Genomic DNA, 14,756 nt, shown 5'->3' on the forward strand with positions numbered 1-14,756 from the left:
CCTGTTGGTCACAAGGAGGCCACTGGTAACAGGGGAGTCGTCAGCGCTAATTCTGTTGAGCCAACATGTGGGGAAAGCTTTCTGGCAAGAAATCGGAGCCCTGACGTGCTGGTTCCACTGCAGATCACAATTCAAAGTATCAACTTTCCCCATTGGCCCACTGGGAAAGAAAAAAGCAGCCAGAAGGAAGAGGGAGCTTGGTGGAAAGCATACTTTTGCTGCATCATTTCATCTCAATGTTAAATAGAAAGCAAATGTAAATACAAACCTCATATATGTTATCCAAAACGTTTATATAGAGTATTAAAGCCAGCAGGGGTTTAAAAATCCACATCAGAAACAAACAGACATAAGACTCGCAGGGGAAAATAAAAAGTAAATGTTATACCAGAGAGTGACTGCAGGATATACAGAAAAATCATAACTTATAATTACTATTCACATCATTGATTTAACAAATATTTTCCTATCACATGTTTTAGTTTAAAAAAGGAGTTAGCAAAGTTTTTCTGTAGAGAACCAGACTGAAAATTATGTAGTCTCTGCGGGCCATATGCGGTCTCTGTCATGTATTATTCTTTGTGTGTGTTTTTTTAAATAACCCTTTAAAAACCATCCATGAGCTGTACAAAAACAAGCCGTGGCCCAGATTTGGCCTGGGGGCTATAGTTCGCTAACCCCGGGTTTAAATGACCACAGCGGATTTCTGCTGACTACAGAAAATTAGACCATGACTGTGTGGACCACTGTGTGCTCAGTCACTCAGTCAAGTCCAACTCTTTGTGACCGGACGGACTATAGCCTGCCAGGCTCCTCTGTCCAGGGGATTCTTCAAGCAAGAATACTGGAGTAAGCTGCCATTCCCTTCACCACAGGATCTCCTCGACCTAGGGATCAAACCTGGGTCTTCTGCACTGTAGCAGATTCTTTACCACCTGAGCCACCAGGGACCATTAGACCATTATTTTATGTAGCAAAGAATCTTGACTCATCAAAAAGGGTGTTACCTACTTCTGCAACAATCCCCCACCCCACTGAAATAAAAATAAAATTCTTCTTGGAGAAACAGCACTTGATATATTTATAATCCCCTAGGTTCCTAGCCAGTGGAGCAAGCAGCCTTCAGTTTAGGTGAATTACAATTTAGCTTAGCTAGCCACGCTCACAAACCAGTTAGGCAACAATAATGTGCACCAAGGAAAGGCATGTGCCACAAAGATGTGTCATTTTTTAAGCTTTTCTAAAGGATTATGTTCAGGCAAAAAGAATTTCCTTCATTTCTACTTACTCTGCACAGGATGGTGTTGGGGTACAAGGTGGCAGGGGACTCTGATCTCCACTTGCCTGGTCCGTCAGGGAATACTTAATATTTGTGTATTCGTGTCCTTTCCTCTTGCTTTTCTGAAAAGCAAAGGTTGCATATATGAAGTCCTATGACTTTTTTGAAGGAATGAAGAAGTTAAAAAGGCATTTCACAGGAAAGAAAAAAGGAGAGAGAGAGAGACAGAGCTGGACAGATAGATAAGTTGAACCCTGAATACTGGTATGCTGGCCAAATGCCGGGGAATTCACCTCCTAAATGTAAATCCATCCTATGGGTGAAAGGGACTTTTGAACCATACAATTCAAAAACAGAGAGAATCATGCATTAACAACTTACTGTACTAAATGAAATGTACCTGCTTCTGAGCTAAGAGAGAATTCACACTTTCTTTGCCACATTAGCGTCTAATCATTTCATAGTTCACTTGCAACACATTTAATGATTTTCAAGTAAACGGGTGGGAAAAGAGTTCCAGAAATAAATGCACTCTAAGTAGAAATGGCCCACGGGTACAAAAGATGTCAGCACCCTTATCAGGATCATACATTTTATCACATCATCCCCATCCCACCCTTACACCAGAAAAAAACCCTAGCACATTTAATACTTTATTTTCAGCCTAATGATAAACTCTGGAGGAAAAAAAGGCAAAGAAATCAGTAGAATGCAATCTCATCTCAGATACAGAATGAACTGCATTCGGTAGGACTCCTGGTTAGATGATTTATCACTCTTTCCTCCTAAATTCACCCAGAAACAACTGATTCCAAAAATCTAATCCATAAAGTTCTCATCATTATACAATGCTGCTTTCATTTCAGGATTATTCAAGACACAGCAAACATTAGAAAGGGTATCCATATCAAATACTAACATACAGCAATGACTTTCGTTCACTGCTGGTGGGAGGGTAGACTATGCCATCACTTTGGTGCACAATTCGTCAGAACAGATAGTACTAACACTAGTTAGTACCTGGTAATGATGAAAAGTAGAGATACCAAGGGAACATTTCATGCAAAGATGGGCTCGATAAAGGACAGAAATGGTATGGACCTAACAGAAGCAGAAGATATTAAGAAGAGGTGGCAGGAATAAACAGAAGAACTGTACAAAAAAGATCTTCACGACCCAGATAATCACGATGGTGTGATCACTGACCTAGAGCCAGACATCCTGGAATGTGAAGTCAAGTGGGCCTTAGAAAGCATCACTACGAACAAAGCTAGTGGAGGTGATGGAATTCCAGTTGAGCTATTCCAAATCCTGAAAGATGATGCTGTGAAAGTGCTGCACTCAATATGCCAGCAACTTTGGAAAACTCAGCAGTGGCCACAGGACTGGAAAAGGTCCGTTTTCATTCCAATCCCAAAGAAAGGCAATGCCAAAGAATGCTCAAACTACCACACAACTGCACTCATCTCACACGCTAGTAAAGTAATGCTCAAAATTCTCCAAGCCAGGCTTCAACAATACGTGAATCGTGAACTTCCAGATGTTCAAGCTGGTTTTAGAAAAGGCAGAGGAACCAGAGATCAAACTGCCAACATCCACTGGATCGTCGAAAAAGCAAGAGAGTTCCAGAAAAACATCTATTTCTGCTTTATTGACTATGCCAAAGCCTTTGACTGTGTGGGTCACAATAAACTGTGGAAAATTCTGAAAGAGATAGGAATACCAGACCACCTGACCTGCCTCTTGAGAAACCTATATGCAGGTCAGGAAGCAACAGTTAGAAATGGACATGGAATAACAGACTGGTTCCAAATAGGAAAAGGAGCACGTCAAGGTTGTATATTGTCACCCTGCTTATTTAACTTCTATGCAGAGTACATCATGAGAAATGTTGGGCTGGAAGAAGCACAAGCCGGAATCAAGATTGCTGGGAGGAACATCAATAACCTCAGATATGCAGACGACACCACCCTTATGGCAGAAAGTGAAAAGGAACTAAAAAGCCTCTTGATAAAGTGAAAGAGGAGAGTGAAAAAGTTGGCTTAAAGCTCAACATTCAGAAAACTAAGATCATGGCATCGGGTCCCATCACTTCATGGCAAATAGATGGGGAAACAGTGGAAACAGTGTCAGACTTTATTTTTGGGGGCTCCAAAATCACTGCAGATGGTGACTGCAGCCATGGAATTAAAAGACACTTACTCCTTGGAAGGAAAGTTATGACCAACCTAGATAGCATATTCAAAAGCAGAGACATTACTTTGCCAACAAAGGTCCGTCTAGTCAAGGCTATGGTTTTTCCAGTGGTCATGTATGGATGTGAGAGTTGGACTGTGAAGAAAGCTGAGCCCCAAAGAATTGATGCTTTTGAACTGTGGTGTTGGAGAAGACTCTTTTTTTTTTTTTTGATGCACACTTCAACAGATTTATTTCTTTAAAGGAATGGATTTTGAAGAGAAAAAACATGGGGCAGAGAGGTATGGAATAGAAAATAAATACAAATGTAAGCTGTTTTACTAATTGCTTTATAACCACAAACTAGTACAGAGAACGCCCTGTACAAAACAACAATAAAGGTTCAAAGATGGAGGTGTTCCCTTAGGCAAGGCTGAAGACTTAAGTCTCTGGTATTTGGAATTTAGGCTGCAGTCCTTGTTTTTGGATGGATCACTGGGTGTGTGGCACAGTCCATGCTTTTAACCAGATTTGAACAGGAGAATGGCCACTTGGCCCAGGTAGAAGTAGATGAAGTGTTTGGTTTCATGTGTCACATAACTACCGAAGTTCCTCCCCACGATGCAGTGCCAGGTGGGGTTGTACTTCTTGTCAAACTCCTTCTTGATATGGGCCGCAGTGTCCTTCTCTATATTATACTTTTCCAATGCCTGAGTAGCACACTCCACCGAGTCCTGTTGCATCTCCTCAGACATATCGGCATTCTTTATTACGGCCTTTCGGTCACACATGGTTACCAAGGAGCAGGGGCTGGCCGACTGCAACCGGAGAAGACTCTTGAGAGTCCCTTGGACTGCAAGGAGATCCAACCAGTCCATTCTGAAGGAGATCAGCCCTGGGATTTCTTTGGAAGGAATGATGCTAAAGCTGAAACTCCAATACTTTGGTCACCTCATGCCAAGAGTTGACTCATTGGAAAAGACTCTGATGCTGGGAGGGATTGGGGGCAGGAGGAGAAGGGGACGACAGAGGATGAGATGCCTGGATGGCATCACTGACTCGATGGACGTGAGTCTGATGAACTCTGGGAGTTGGTGATGGACAGGGAGGTCTGGCGTGCTGCGATTCATGGGGTCGCAGAGTCGGATACGACTGAGTGACTGAACTGAACTGAACTGAATGATGGAAAGGGATGTATGTACTACAACTTTAAACATTTTCTTCTTCAGAAGCTCATGCACACAAGCCTAGAAGAGCTGACAAGGATGTCCAGTGACGTGCTATTTCCAACAACATTCACCAAGAGAATAAATGAATGTGATGTATTCATATCACAAAATAAGAGGAAATGTACATATGTATGTGTGCACACCAAAACAGATTTCATACACAATGTTAGGTACAAAAATACAAACTGCAAAATAATGAAACAGTGCAATAGTATGATATCACCTTGCTGAACATTCTAAGGGAATTCCATTACGCTGTTTCTGCATATTTTTTTAAAATGTCTTTTTAATACTGTAAATGGAAGTTAACAAAGGAAATCAACTTCCAAGTAAACAGCAGAGTGTGAGATTGGTATATACAGACTGGAAAATTTTCTCAGTCTTGCTCATTTGCATTTCCCCTAGATTCCCACCTCTGTTTTGCATTCCCTCCTTCCAATGCTGCCTTGGTTTCTCTTCTTCCCTTATCCTGCTCTCCACCTCTGACTGTCATTTTCTTTTTTTCCATTTATTCCTCTGTAGCACAGTCTTTTACTCCCAAAGGTCCTTAATGCTTCATATTAATAATTTTGGAAATGCCTGGATTTAATAATTAATTATGCTGAATGAGCTTTGTTCATTTGCTTAATCTAAAAATCAGGTGGGTGTAATATTTTTAAGTCTGCCACTGAAACCTACTAAATTAAAGTACTTCTTACTCTAGTCCCAAGTCAAGTAGCAAGATCCTACATTGAATCAAACAGTATAATGAAGGAAACAACATACCACAAAATCTACTTTATTTCTTTTAATTAGTGGATTTTTTAAAAATTTATTTTTTGCCCCACTCTGTGGCATGCGGGATCTTAGTTCCCTGACCAGGGAATCAAGGCTGTAATCCTCGTGTTGGGAGCATGAGGTCTTAACAACTGGGATCACCAGGGAAGTCCCCACAAAATCTAATTTTAAAAAACAATCTAAGCCTACATATTTTTCTTTTAAATCCAAGGGTTCATATACCAAAGAGCTAATGCGCTGACACATAATGGCACTGAAAAGTACTGGCTGAATGGATGAATACACACACTCATTTGGTACTCTTGGGATGGGATTACTGGGGACATCCAATTTCTATAGTCTACATTCTGTAATATTTAAGTGATTCTACCTCCTCTATCCCTCATCCCCAATCAAAGTGCAGCAATAAAGGCATTTTGGTTTTAACTAGTTCCTAAATCCAAATTACAACTTCAGATTTAGGGTCAGAGGGACCATATATGGTAATAGGAAGATGTGAAGTGCCAGATAAGCTGGGAGGGAAAGTCCCTAAATTCTCCAAAACCAGAAGAAAAACCAAAGCTTCTGAATGAAATAGAGAGCTTTTCCCCCAGCTTTTCTAAGCAAGACTATCTTATGGTCTTCAAGATATTCCCAAGTAATTTCCCATTTGTACCAGTGGGACTGCACTCTACTTATTAGAAGTCCTTCTTTTGAGGCAACTTTATGCTTTAAGTAAGTACTCCGGGCCCAAATCAATATAACTGGAAGGTGAATATGAAATAGCCTACAGTAACCATCTAAAGGCTTCCTGGTGGCTCAGATGGTAAAGAATCTGCTTGCAATGCATAAGACCTGGGTTCGATCCTTAGGTCGGGAAGATCCCCTGGAGAAGAGATGGCTACCCGTTCCAGTATTCTTGCCTGAGAATTCCATGGGCAGAGGAGTCTGGCGAGCTACAGTCCATGGTGTTGCAAAGAGTCAGACATGACTGAGAGATTAACACTTCTACTTCTAAGTTCTAAGTTCATAGCACTTACATTAAGACAACGACTTAAAGCGGTCAAGTTCAAAACCAGAACAGAGCTTGTTAATCATTTGACCATGCTTTCCTATATCCACACTGTTTCTGAAGACATTTTTGTACAAGGAAACAACCTAGTGAGTATTTCTGCATGGACTGAGAACCTGCTAAACTAACTCGGGCTAACCATGCTTTGATAACGTGGCCGCTGCACTGCTAGGCTAGAAGCCTTTCAATCAGGCTGCAGGTCCCATTTTTGAGAAGCTGAGTTTTCCAGAAGGTGATAAACAGGGTAAAGAAGGCAAATACCACTGATGTTTAGACATCACATCTATCCAGTGAGCAGCATGGTGATGGGGCTGGGGTTGGGGGTGGGGAGTGAGCTAAGGACAGCTCCCAAAAGAGCAGTCTCCTCAGGCCTCATGAACTCAGCTTTGTGTGTTATAAAGAGCTTCCAATGCAAAGGCTCCAGTGCCACACTGTTCATTATGTATGGTTTATTAAAAATGGAAATGTTTCTGTTTCCAACTTGACCACATTGGTGGTTCCAACCCTCATGTGCTATAAAGAGTGAGGCATTCATTTAAGAGATGGAATCAGGATGAACAAGGCCTGGATCAAAACTGGAACAGGTTGGAAACTTTGAGGCTTGGAGTTCTAAGTCTGCCAGGTGAGCCTGGGAAAATCCCAAACCCATCTGTCAGGCCTGTTGCCCCTCCCTGAGCTACTCCATAGTGAAAAATCAGAGTTGTGTGGTAGGGAATAATTCGTTTCCAGAGAGGTCCTTCCTGGTTGGGAACTTGCTTCTCCTTTTCAGATAAAGACAGTTATCTAGCAAAGCCTGTATTCTCGCTCAGAAGGACAGCATATCCAAGCCAAGCTGCCCAGAAAAAAAACACCAAAAATCTACATGTCAGCCGTGCAGGCTTGGTACCTGCTCTTCTTCAATCCTGCGCTGTAGTGTTTCAATATAATGCTGGACGGCCATATAGATGAATCGGTACTGCGCTTCTGTCTGGACCATCCCTGACCTCTGTGACCGCACCATCTGAATGGTTTTGGGAACGTCGATGTCACAGTCAACACCTACAAAGCAAAGCACCGTGGAGCATCAGGAGAAACTGCAGAGACAAGGGGCAGCGGCTCAAAGCACAACTTTGAGCAGAGATAAAAGCAAATTTACACGTTCATGTTTTAACTGAACCTGTTCCAAGGGCTACGGCACTGGCCTTCTGACCAACACCAATGATCCTAGAAGATTATAGGGTCAGGGGTCAGCGGTGAGGAGCCCCACAGGTTACAACACCGCCCTGTACCATCAGCAAGGAGTGAGCAGATGGACAGAGACCACCACTGCTCCTAAGCTGTGTTTTATGCCAAAAGCTCAAACGGCTTCACTCCTGTTCTTAAGCAAACATATTGAAAGTTGAAGTCTCTGGCCTAGATTTTTGTGAAAATACTTTAACATTCAATTTTTTTCCGCAGGCTATTTTCACTAGCACTTTCCTTCCATAAACTGAAAACAGGAATCGTAGCTTCTTGCCCTCCGAATGACCTACCTTTCTCTCTGATGATGTCAATAAGAATATCAATCACAATGAACGTCCCTGTCCGGCCAATTCCAGCACTGTGGGCAGAAGGACGAAGAGCGAGGACAATGGAGTCATTCATGAGGGTTTTATACTCAAAACCAAGCTATTAATATTAACAGAAACAATGTCTGCTCTTGGGAGTATTTATAAGATTGTCTATTTATATTTGCAAACATATTAGCAAAGAGCCCAGGGCTTTGGACTCAGTCCATCCTGCACTTGGAGCCCAGCTTCTCCAGCATAGTGTACCTGAGGCAAATCCCTTAATCTCTCTGACCCTCGGTTTCTTCATCTGTGAAATGGGCTACTGTGAGTATCAAGTATCAGTAATGGGTGAAAAACAATGAATGCAGATGCTGGTATGGAGCAAGGGCTCAATAAAAGGGAGCTTTTATAGAAATGAATAAATAATGTTTCACGTGCATCTACTTGCCCAACATATGAAAGATTTAGGAAACCCAACTTTCCCCAGTATAATCATGAAGCCTAAACTTGGGAACTGGAGCCTACAAACTCTGGTGCGGAGGCCATGGGCCTGGCTTCTAGAAGCCTGAACGGGGAGCGGTCCAAATATTCTGAAACAAACAGGTATGTTGTCAAGGGGAAAAAAATACACCATATTTCCATGGAAAACAAGAACAGGATCACAATCAAAGAGATGAATCCTAAAATAACTGCAGGACAAAGAAAACCAATCAAACATTACCAGACTAAGGGTGCCTTAAGAATAAGGACTGTGTTCACCACCTCCTGCCCCACCACCCCAGTACCTGGTGGTCCCACAGGATCTAGAAGAAATGTAATTTGGGGTCAAAGTGTCCCTTAATGCCACAAACAGGCATTAAATTTTTCCCACAGTTCAGGAGCTGTGGCTGGGGCTGGGCAAGTACAAATAAGCACCCTGGGCGTCGAGAGATGATGGGACAGGTGACATCCTAGAGGTGGGGGGGCTGGTCACCTGCAGTGAACCACCACGGGCCCCGCGTCCACAATGCTCTCCTGCTTGTGGTGAACCTCCTCCAGGAAGTCCAGCACGCCCCCCGGGTCACTGGGCACGCCGTGGTCCGGCCAGGTCCGAAAGTGGTATTGCCAGACCGTTCTCTCCGTATTCCCCTGGAGTAGAGCCAAGAAAAACCAGAAAAGAATTAAATAAACCAAGGGGTTGAGGCATCGTCCAGGTCCCATCTTTCCCAGATCCTCTGTGAGCCAGGAGGGTCAGGCTGGCACCACCTCCTCACGCTCCATTCACAGGTCCCCTCCACAAGTTCCCCAGATCTCTCCTCCTCCTGGGTCTGGCTGAGCAATCCTGGAGGCTGGAACCCTTTGCCTCTGTCCAAAGAAACAAGATGTCTCGTATGGCAGTTTGTTCTTGAGGAAACGACAACTGGCATCCGTGTCTGTACTGTTAGCCAGCAGCAGACGAGGTCCCTGTTCCCCCTCCTCCAAGCGCAGCTCCACGTGGGAGACAACTGAGTCCTCTGGGACTCGGGGGCTCTCCTCCCACCACCTGAGAAAGCGGGAATTCCCTCCAAACATCTGCTCATCTCTGTCTTTTTGTACCTGACCCTCCTCCCCTCCTACAACATGCACTTTTATTACAATTATTTCAACTTCTATTTTGGTGCAGACCGGGTAAGACAGGCTTTGCAATCAGGTGGGTGGATTCAGGCCCCAAACCCAGCGTTCACACTCACTGTGGTCCGTGGACATCTCTAAGCTTCAAACCCCTCATGTGCTGATGGGCATAAGACTCTCTACCACAATTATCACTGTGAGGACTAAACAAGACCAGTTAAACACAGAGCCACTGCGAAGCAGAGAGGAAGAGACTCAGCACACTGGCACTCTTCTGAGGACTGACAGTAAAGGTCAACAAGGGTACCGAGACTACAAAAAACCAAAAAAGCATCATGTTCTGGGTCCACACAATTAGGTCACTATTTGTCACTGCGTCTTCTTCCTACATTATCTGGAGACTACATAAGCTAAGTAACATTTTTAAAGGGGATTTTGAAAAAAAAAGAGAGAGAATAACCAGACCCACCACCTGTGACCTTCAGAATATCCAAGGAATCTGAACCACAGTCAAGATCTTCTCGTGAATTATGTGCATTTAGTTTGCTGAGTCATGAAAAAGGATTTTTCTGGAGGTTACCAGTGAGCTAAAGCTCAGGGGGTTCCCAGGGTCACAGAAGGACAGGGAATGAGAGAGGCCCAGCTGCCCCAAGCACCCTTGTTCTCCATCCTATATAAATGGCCACTGAGGTCTCTGGTCCCACTCCTGGTTCCCAGGCGATTAGGAGGCTAAAATGAGATCATGTGATAGTACTTGAAAAAAAAATGGAACATGCTATACAAAAAGCAGATAATCCGTGACCAGCAATCTTGGAGAAATGATCGGTCTCGTGTCAGCACCTGCATCCCAAAGTGCAAAACACAAACCCAAACACCAACATTTCCCGTACCTGATACTCCCAAATCTCTGCTAACAAGAAGATGGATGGTTTATCCAAAAAAAAAAAAAAAAAACAAACAAACCTGAAGAAAAATCCACCTGCTACTGAGAAACACCTGATAACGAGAAGATGGGTAGTTTATCACTACAGCTGAAGAAAAACCTATCTGAAATCTTTGTCCGATGTCCTCTAAATCTCTCTCTCATTTCTGCTTGACAGACCTCGCACAGTCTTGCAATCGACTGAACCTCCACCCTCTCCCTGCCAGCAACAGAACTGCACATCAGAAGTTCCAACATCTCACCCTGGACCACAGCCGCTGAGGCTCCCAGCTCACTCGGGTCCCCAGACCACATCATGGAACTCATCAGAGGACAGTCCCTCCTCCGTCCTCTGCCTGCCTCCTCCCACCCCAGCTGCCCAGCTAGGACTCCGTGCACTCTCTCCATCACAGATCTGCATTCCCCCCACCCTCTCTCCACCCACTGCTGAGGAATCTCAGCACCTTAGGTGGGTGTGACAGCGGGTGTCTGCTCAATGGCATAGGGACTTGTACCGTGGCTTCTCATGGCAACATGACTGCAATTCCTTAAGGACAAAGGCTGTTTCGTTCACCTCTGTGTCCCCAGAGGCCCCTGAATAAGCCCTTCTCACCATGAAATCATGCTGAATCCAAATCACGCTGGATGCAAAGTTAGTCACCCCAGATGTATACGTATGGGTGACTCCCTCTGCTGTCCACCTGAAACTATCACAATATTGCTGATCGTCTATACTTCAATATAACATAAAAAGTTAAAAAACAAACAAACAAACATAGTCATCCCAGGGACAAACCTGAACTATGTACAATTAGAAGCTGACACATGGAATATGAGCACTAAAATAGGCCTCAGGCCCTTTGCACTTGCTGCTCCTTTTGCTTGGAACTCTCCTCTCCCGAGCCTCAGATGCTGCTCCACCTTCAGGTCTCAGCTTGCCTGGCATCCCCTCAAAGAGGTCCTCCCTGCTTACTCCATTTCATTTTCTAACACACCACACCGTGGCGTTCACAGCCCCATCACAACTGGAAAGCTTGGTTGGTTATCTACTCCTTAGCCTCCCACCTCCCTAGGCTCTGTGGGGGAAGGGACCGTGCAGGTCTGGTTTGCTATATACCAGTCCAGTACCTTGCAGCTTCCCAAGTGGCTCAGACAGTAAAGAATCTACCAGCAACACAGGAGACCTGGGTTCAATCCTTGGGTCAGGAAGATCTCCTGGAGAAGGGAATGGCAACCCACCCCAGTATTCTTGCCTGGTGAATTCCAAGGGCAGAGGAGCCTGGAGGGCTACAGTCACAAATAGTCAGACACGACTGAGTGACTAACACAACGACAACAAAACAAGTACCTCGCTGGCGCCTGGCACACAGAGGGTGCCCATAAATGGATGCTACTCAGTGAGTGAGCGAACGCCTGAAGGTATGCAGACAGGAGTGACCGCACGACCCTGGATTAGCGCACCCTCTGTGCAGTTACCAGAGTCTCTAAAGTACGACAGTATACTTACTTGTCCAACCTTCGAGAGTTTAAGTTCTCTTAAGGTATAGTCGTGAGCGGCACTTTCCTTGACGTTCCTAACGCGCATGACTCCGTATTCTTTTAGTGCATACTCGTCAGGCCAGTATTTGACACATTTACTCTGGAAGGGGTCCAAGAAAAGAGTTAATCTCTGTGAACTGTGACATGAAAGCCTCAACCAGCAGAAGAGCAACATTCAAGTGTTGACTATTAACATGGAAAAGGGCCTGCCTGGCATCTAACTGTTGGATTTTCAAAGAAAAAGAAACAAGAGTTCAAACTAAAGAAGCTGATACAGGGAGAACCAGGGAGAAGTGGGAAGAGAAAGCCAGTGTAGCAGAGTGGTTCATCTACGTCACGGGTCTGAGGAGAGTCAGTGCTTGTTTATTTCTCTCTAAAGAACCAAGGAGGGATTTCTCTGACGATCCTGTGGCTAAGACTCCGTGCTCCCAATGCAGGGGGCCCGAGTTCGATCCCTGGTCAGGGAACTGGATCCCACATGCCACAAGTGACCATTTGCATGCCTCAATCAAAGATCCCACATGCTACAACCAAGACCCAGCAGAGCCAAATAAATAAATATATTTTTTAAGAAAGCACTTGAAAAAAAAAAAGAAAAAAAAAAAAAAGAAAGGACTTGAACTTTCTTTTTAAAAAAGAACTAAAGAGCAGAGAGCGGGGGACTACGGGGTGTGCAGGTCGCTGTCTAGCAACAGCTGAGCACTGAATTTCGGAGATCTGCCAGTCACTCTGCAGGGAAGACAGGCAGGGGCTCTGGAGGTGGACGGGCTGCCCAATGAGCCAGACTGTCTGGTTCATTTCCGCACCCGTGTAGGAGGCCTCCTCGCCTTATCTAACCCAAGTGTGAACAACTCCAGCACAGAAAGACAGCTGATGGAGTTTTGAACCAGCTGCTTTTTCTATATCCAGATCCACTTGATACCTGCTGCACACGTCACCCTCGCTTAACCGGGCGCCTGGGAACGCCAAGCCTGCAATAGCTGCTGGCTTCGTGTTGGAAAATATGGCACTAGGGGAATCAGTCTTGCTGCCAAAGAGGAAGATACTTTGTTCAATGAGACATGAGTCCGCAGAGATCTGCTGATGGAGAATGTTTTTGTGTCTTGCTTTTTTCCTCAGGAGCAGTCACCCACACCACTCACTTTCCACAGCCCCAAGACACGTCTAACAGCAAGAGAAATCTATCTGGTACATTAGGAAGATACAGCAACTCACTGTTAAAAAACAAGAAATCAGAAAACAGCTGCAGACACCCCGCCAGTCAATGATTAATCGAAAGGAAACAAAATACAGTAGAAGGAAAGATCAACAGAAGAATTAATGGATAGCACTACTTTTTTGCTTGACATGCTTTATGTGGCCTTTTATTTATTATTCTGAATTTGGCTTTCCCTCCAGTATTTTGTAAATCCAAGTACCTTTTTGACAGATGATACAATTTTTATTATCCCCAAATGAACACTTTGACTATTAAATGTATGCAATGCTCTCGCTGGTCAATCAATTCTGAGGACTGCTGGTCACCCAAGAGAACACAAATCACAACTCCTAACACTGTAGCTGATTCTACGTGTCTGCGAATGACTGCGCCCTCCTCCCAGTTTCCCAAACTCTGATGTAAACCTTGGCAAACAAATTCTAAAATGTGAGCACTGATACTTTAGCTTTTAAATTAAAAGCCCAGGAATCCAGAGTCTGGTTTTTCTTCTATGCACTGGGGGTGGATACCAAGCAAACACAAGTTATTGGAAAGACCTGTGGGGAGACCGAGAGCACATCACGCCCTCCGCTCCAGCTGAAGAGTGAAGAGGGAGAATGGGAACACAGGCGCAGGCCAGGAGGAGGTAAGGAGTGGGGCAGGGTGACTGGTCCCAATGTCTGTCTGTTCTGGGAGCTTCTGGCAGCTCTTCTGAGAGGGACCAATCCTGATCCCTCTGAAGTAACCCAAGAACCCTCTCTTCCCAGCCCCCAGGTCGCCTCCTACAACTGCAACCAGACAATGAGAATGGGTGGCCTCCTATAACTGCAACCAGGCAACTGGTAGGATGGAGGGTTCAGCTTTCCTTTCTACACTCAGATCAGGTGATCCTCCCCTGAAGCAGAAATTATAAAAATGTTTTAACTTGTCCATTAATTCAAGAACATCTAATGCTACTGCGGGCGGCTGCTGGAGGAAGCCTTTGTTTCACCGTGACCAGACCTGGCCCCAAAGGTATTCAGATGTGTTAACAACTAGCAGTACAACAACGAAAATCTTATAAGGGAACTCTTTGGTGGTCCAGTGGTTAGACTCCATGCTCTCATTGAGGAGGGCCGGGTTTTGATCCCTGCCCAGGAAACTAGGCATAGAACACTATCCCACGCAGTGTAGAAAACTATACCAGATTTCCTCCACTCCCCTTTTTCCAAAGGGTCAGTTAGAACAAGCTTAACATGTTTATTCAGTTCTTAACATGATCAACCCAACACGTCCAATACTTCAAGAAACTATAGTACACAGCATACCTTTCCTCTCTCCACTTCTTTTGTTGTCATGACAATCACTCGGGAGTTCTCTTGGAACACCATCCTCCAGAAGTCATTCACGGTGTTCTGCAGGCAGCCTTGTGTGGCAATGTAACTCTTTTTGGGCTTTGAGTTGTTGCATTTGGTTTCAAACTCAGGC

At 44.5% G+C, this 14,756-nt stretch overlaps 2 protein-coding genes across 4 annotated transcripts in view; both read right to left on the bottom strand.

The window, feature by feature from the left end:
* The window catches only part of PTPN11 (protein tyrosine phosphatase non-receptor type 11), a 70,788-nt gene that overhangs the window by 5,766 nt on the left and 50,266 nt on the right, over positions 1–14,756 (bottom strand). The window contains exons 9-15 of one of the 3 annotated variants that reach the window (XM_055550576.1): positions 14,597–14,755; positions 12,059–12,191; positions 9,014–9,179; positions 8,023–8,090; positions 7,398–7,549; positions 1,289–1,401; positions 2–160 (exon numbers count right to left, since the gene is read on the bottom strand). In XM_055550576.1, coding sequence (XP_055406551.1) covers positions 2–160; positions 1,289–1,401; positions 7,398–7,549; positions 8,023–8,090; positions 9,014–9,179; positions 12,059–12,191; positions 14,597–14,755 — 950 coding nt within the window. The remainder of the gene's footprint in view (position 1; positions 161–1,288; positions 1,402–7,397; positions 7,550–8,022; positions 8,091–9,013; positions 9,180–12,058; positions 12,192–14,596; position 14,756) is intronic. The other 2 variants (XM_055550575.1, XM_055550577.1) reach the window with 2 other exon arrangements.
* Positions 3,789–4,279, bottom strand: LOC129630171 (dynein light chain 1, cytoplasmic-like). Its single transcript, XM_055550578.1, has one exon. It carries the CDS (start codon positions 4,243–4,245, stop codon positions 3,976–3,978), a length of 270 nt encoding a protein of 89 aa, XP_055406553.1. The 5' UTR covers positions 4,246–4,279; the 3' UTR covers positions 3,789–3,975.

Source organism: Bubalus kerabau, chromosome 16 (genome assembly GCF_029407905.1).
Source record: "Bubalus kerabau isolate K-KA32 ecotype Philippines breed swamp buffalo chromosome 16, PCC_UOA_SB_1v2, whole genome shotgun sequence".
NCBI classification, from domain to species: Eukaryota; Metazoa; Chordata; class Mammalia; order Artiodactyla; family Bovidae; genus Bubalus; species Bubalus kerabau.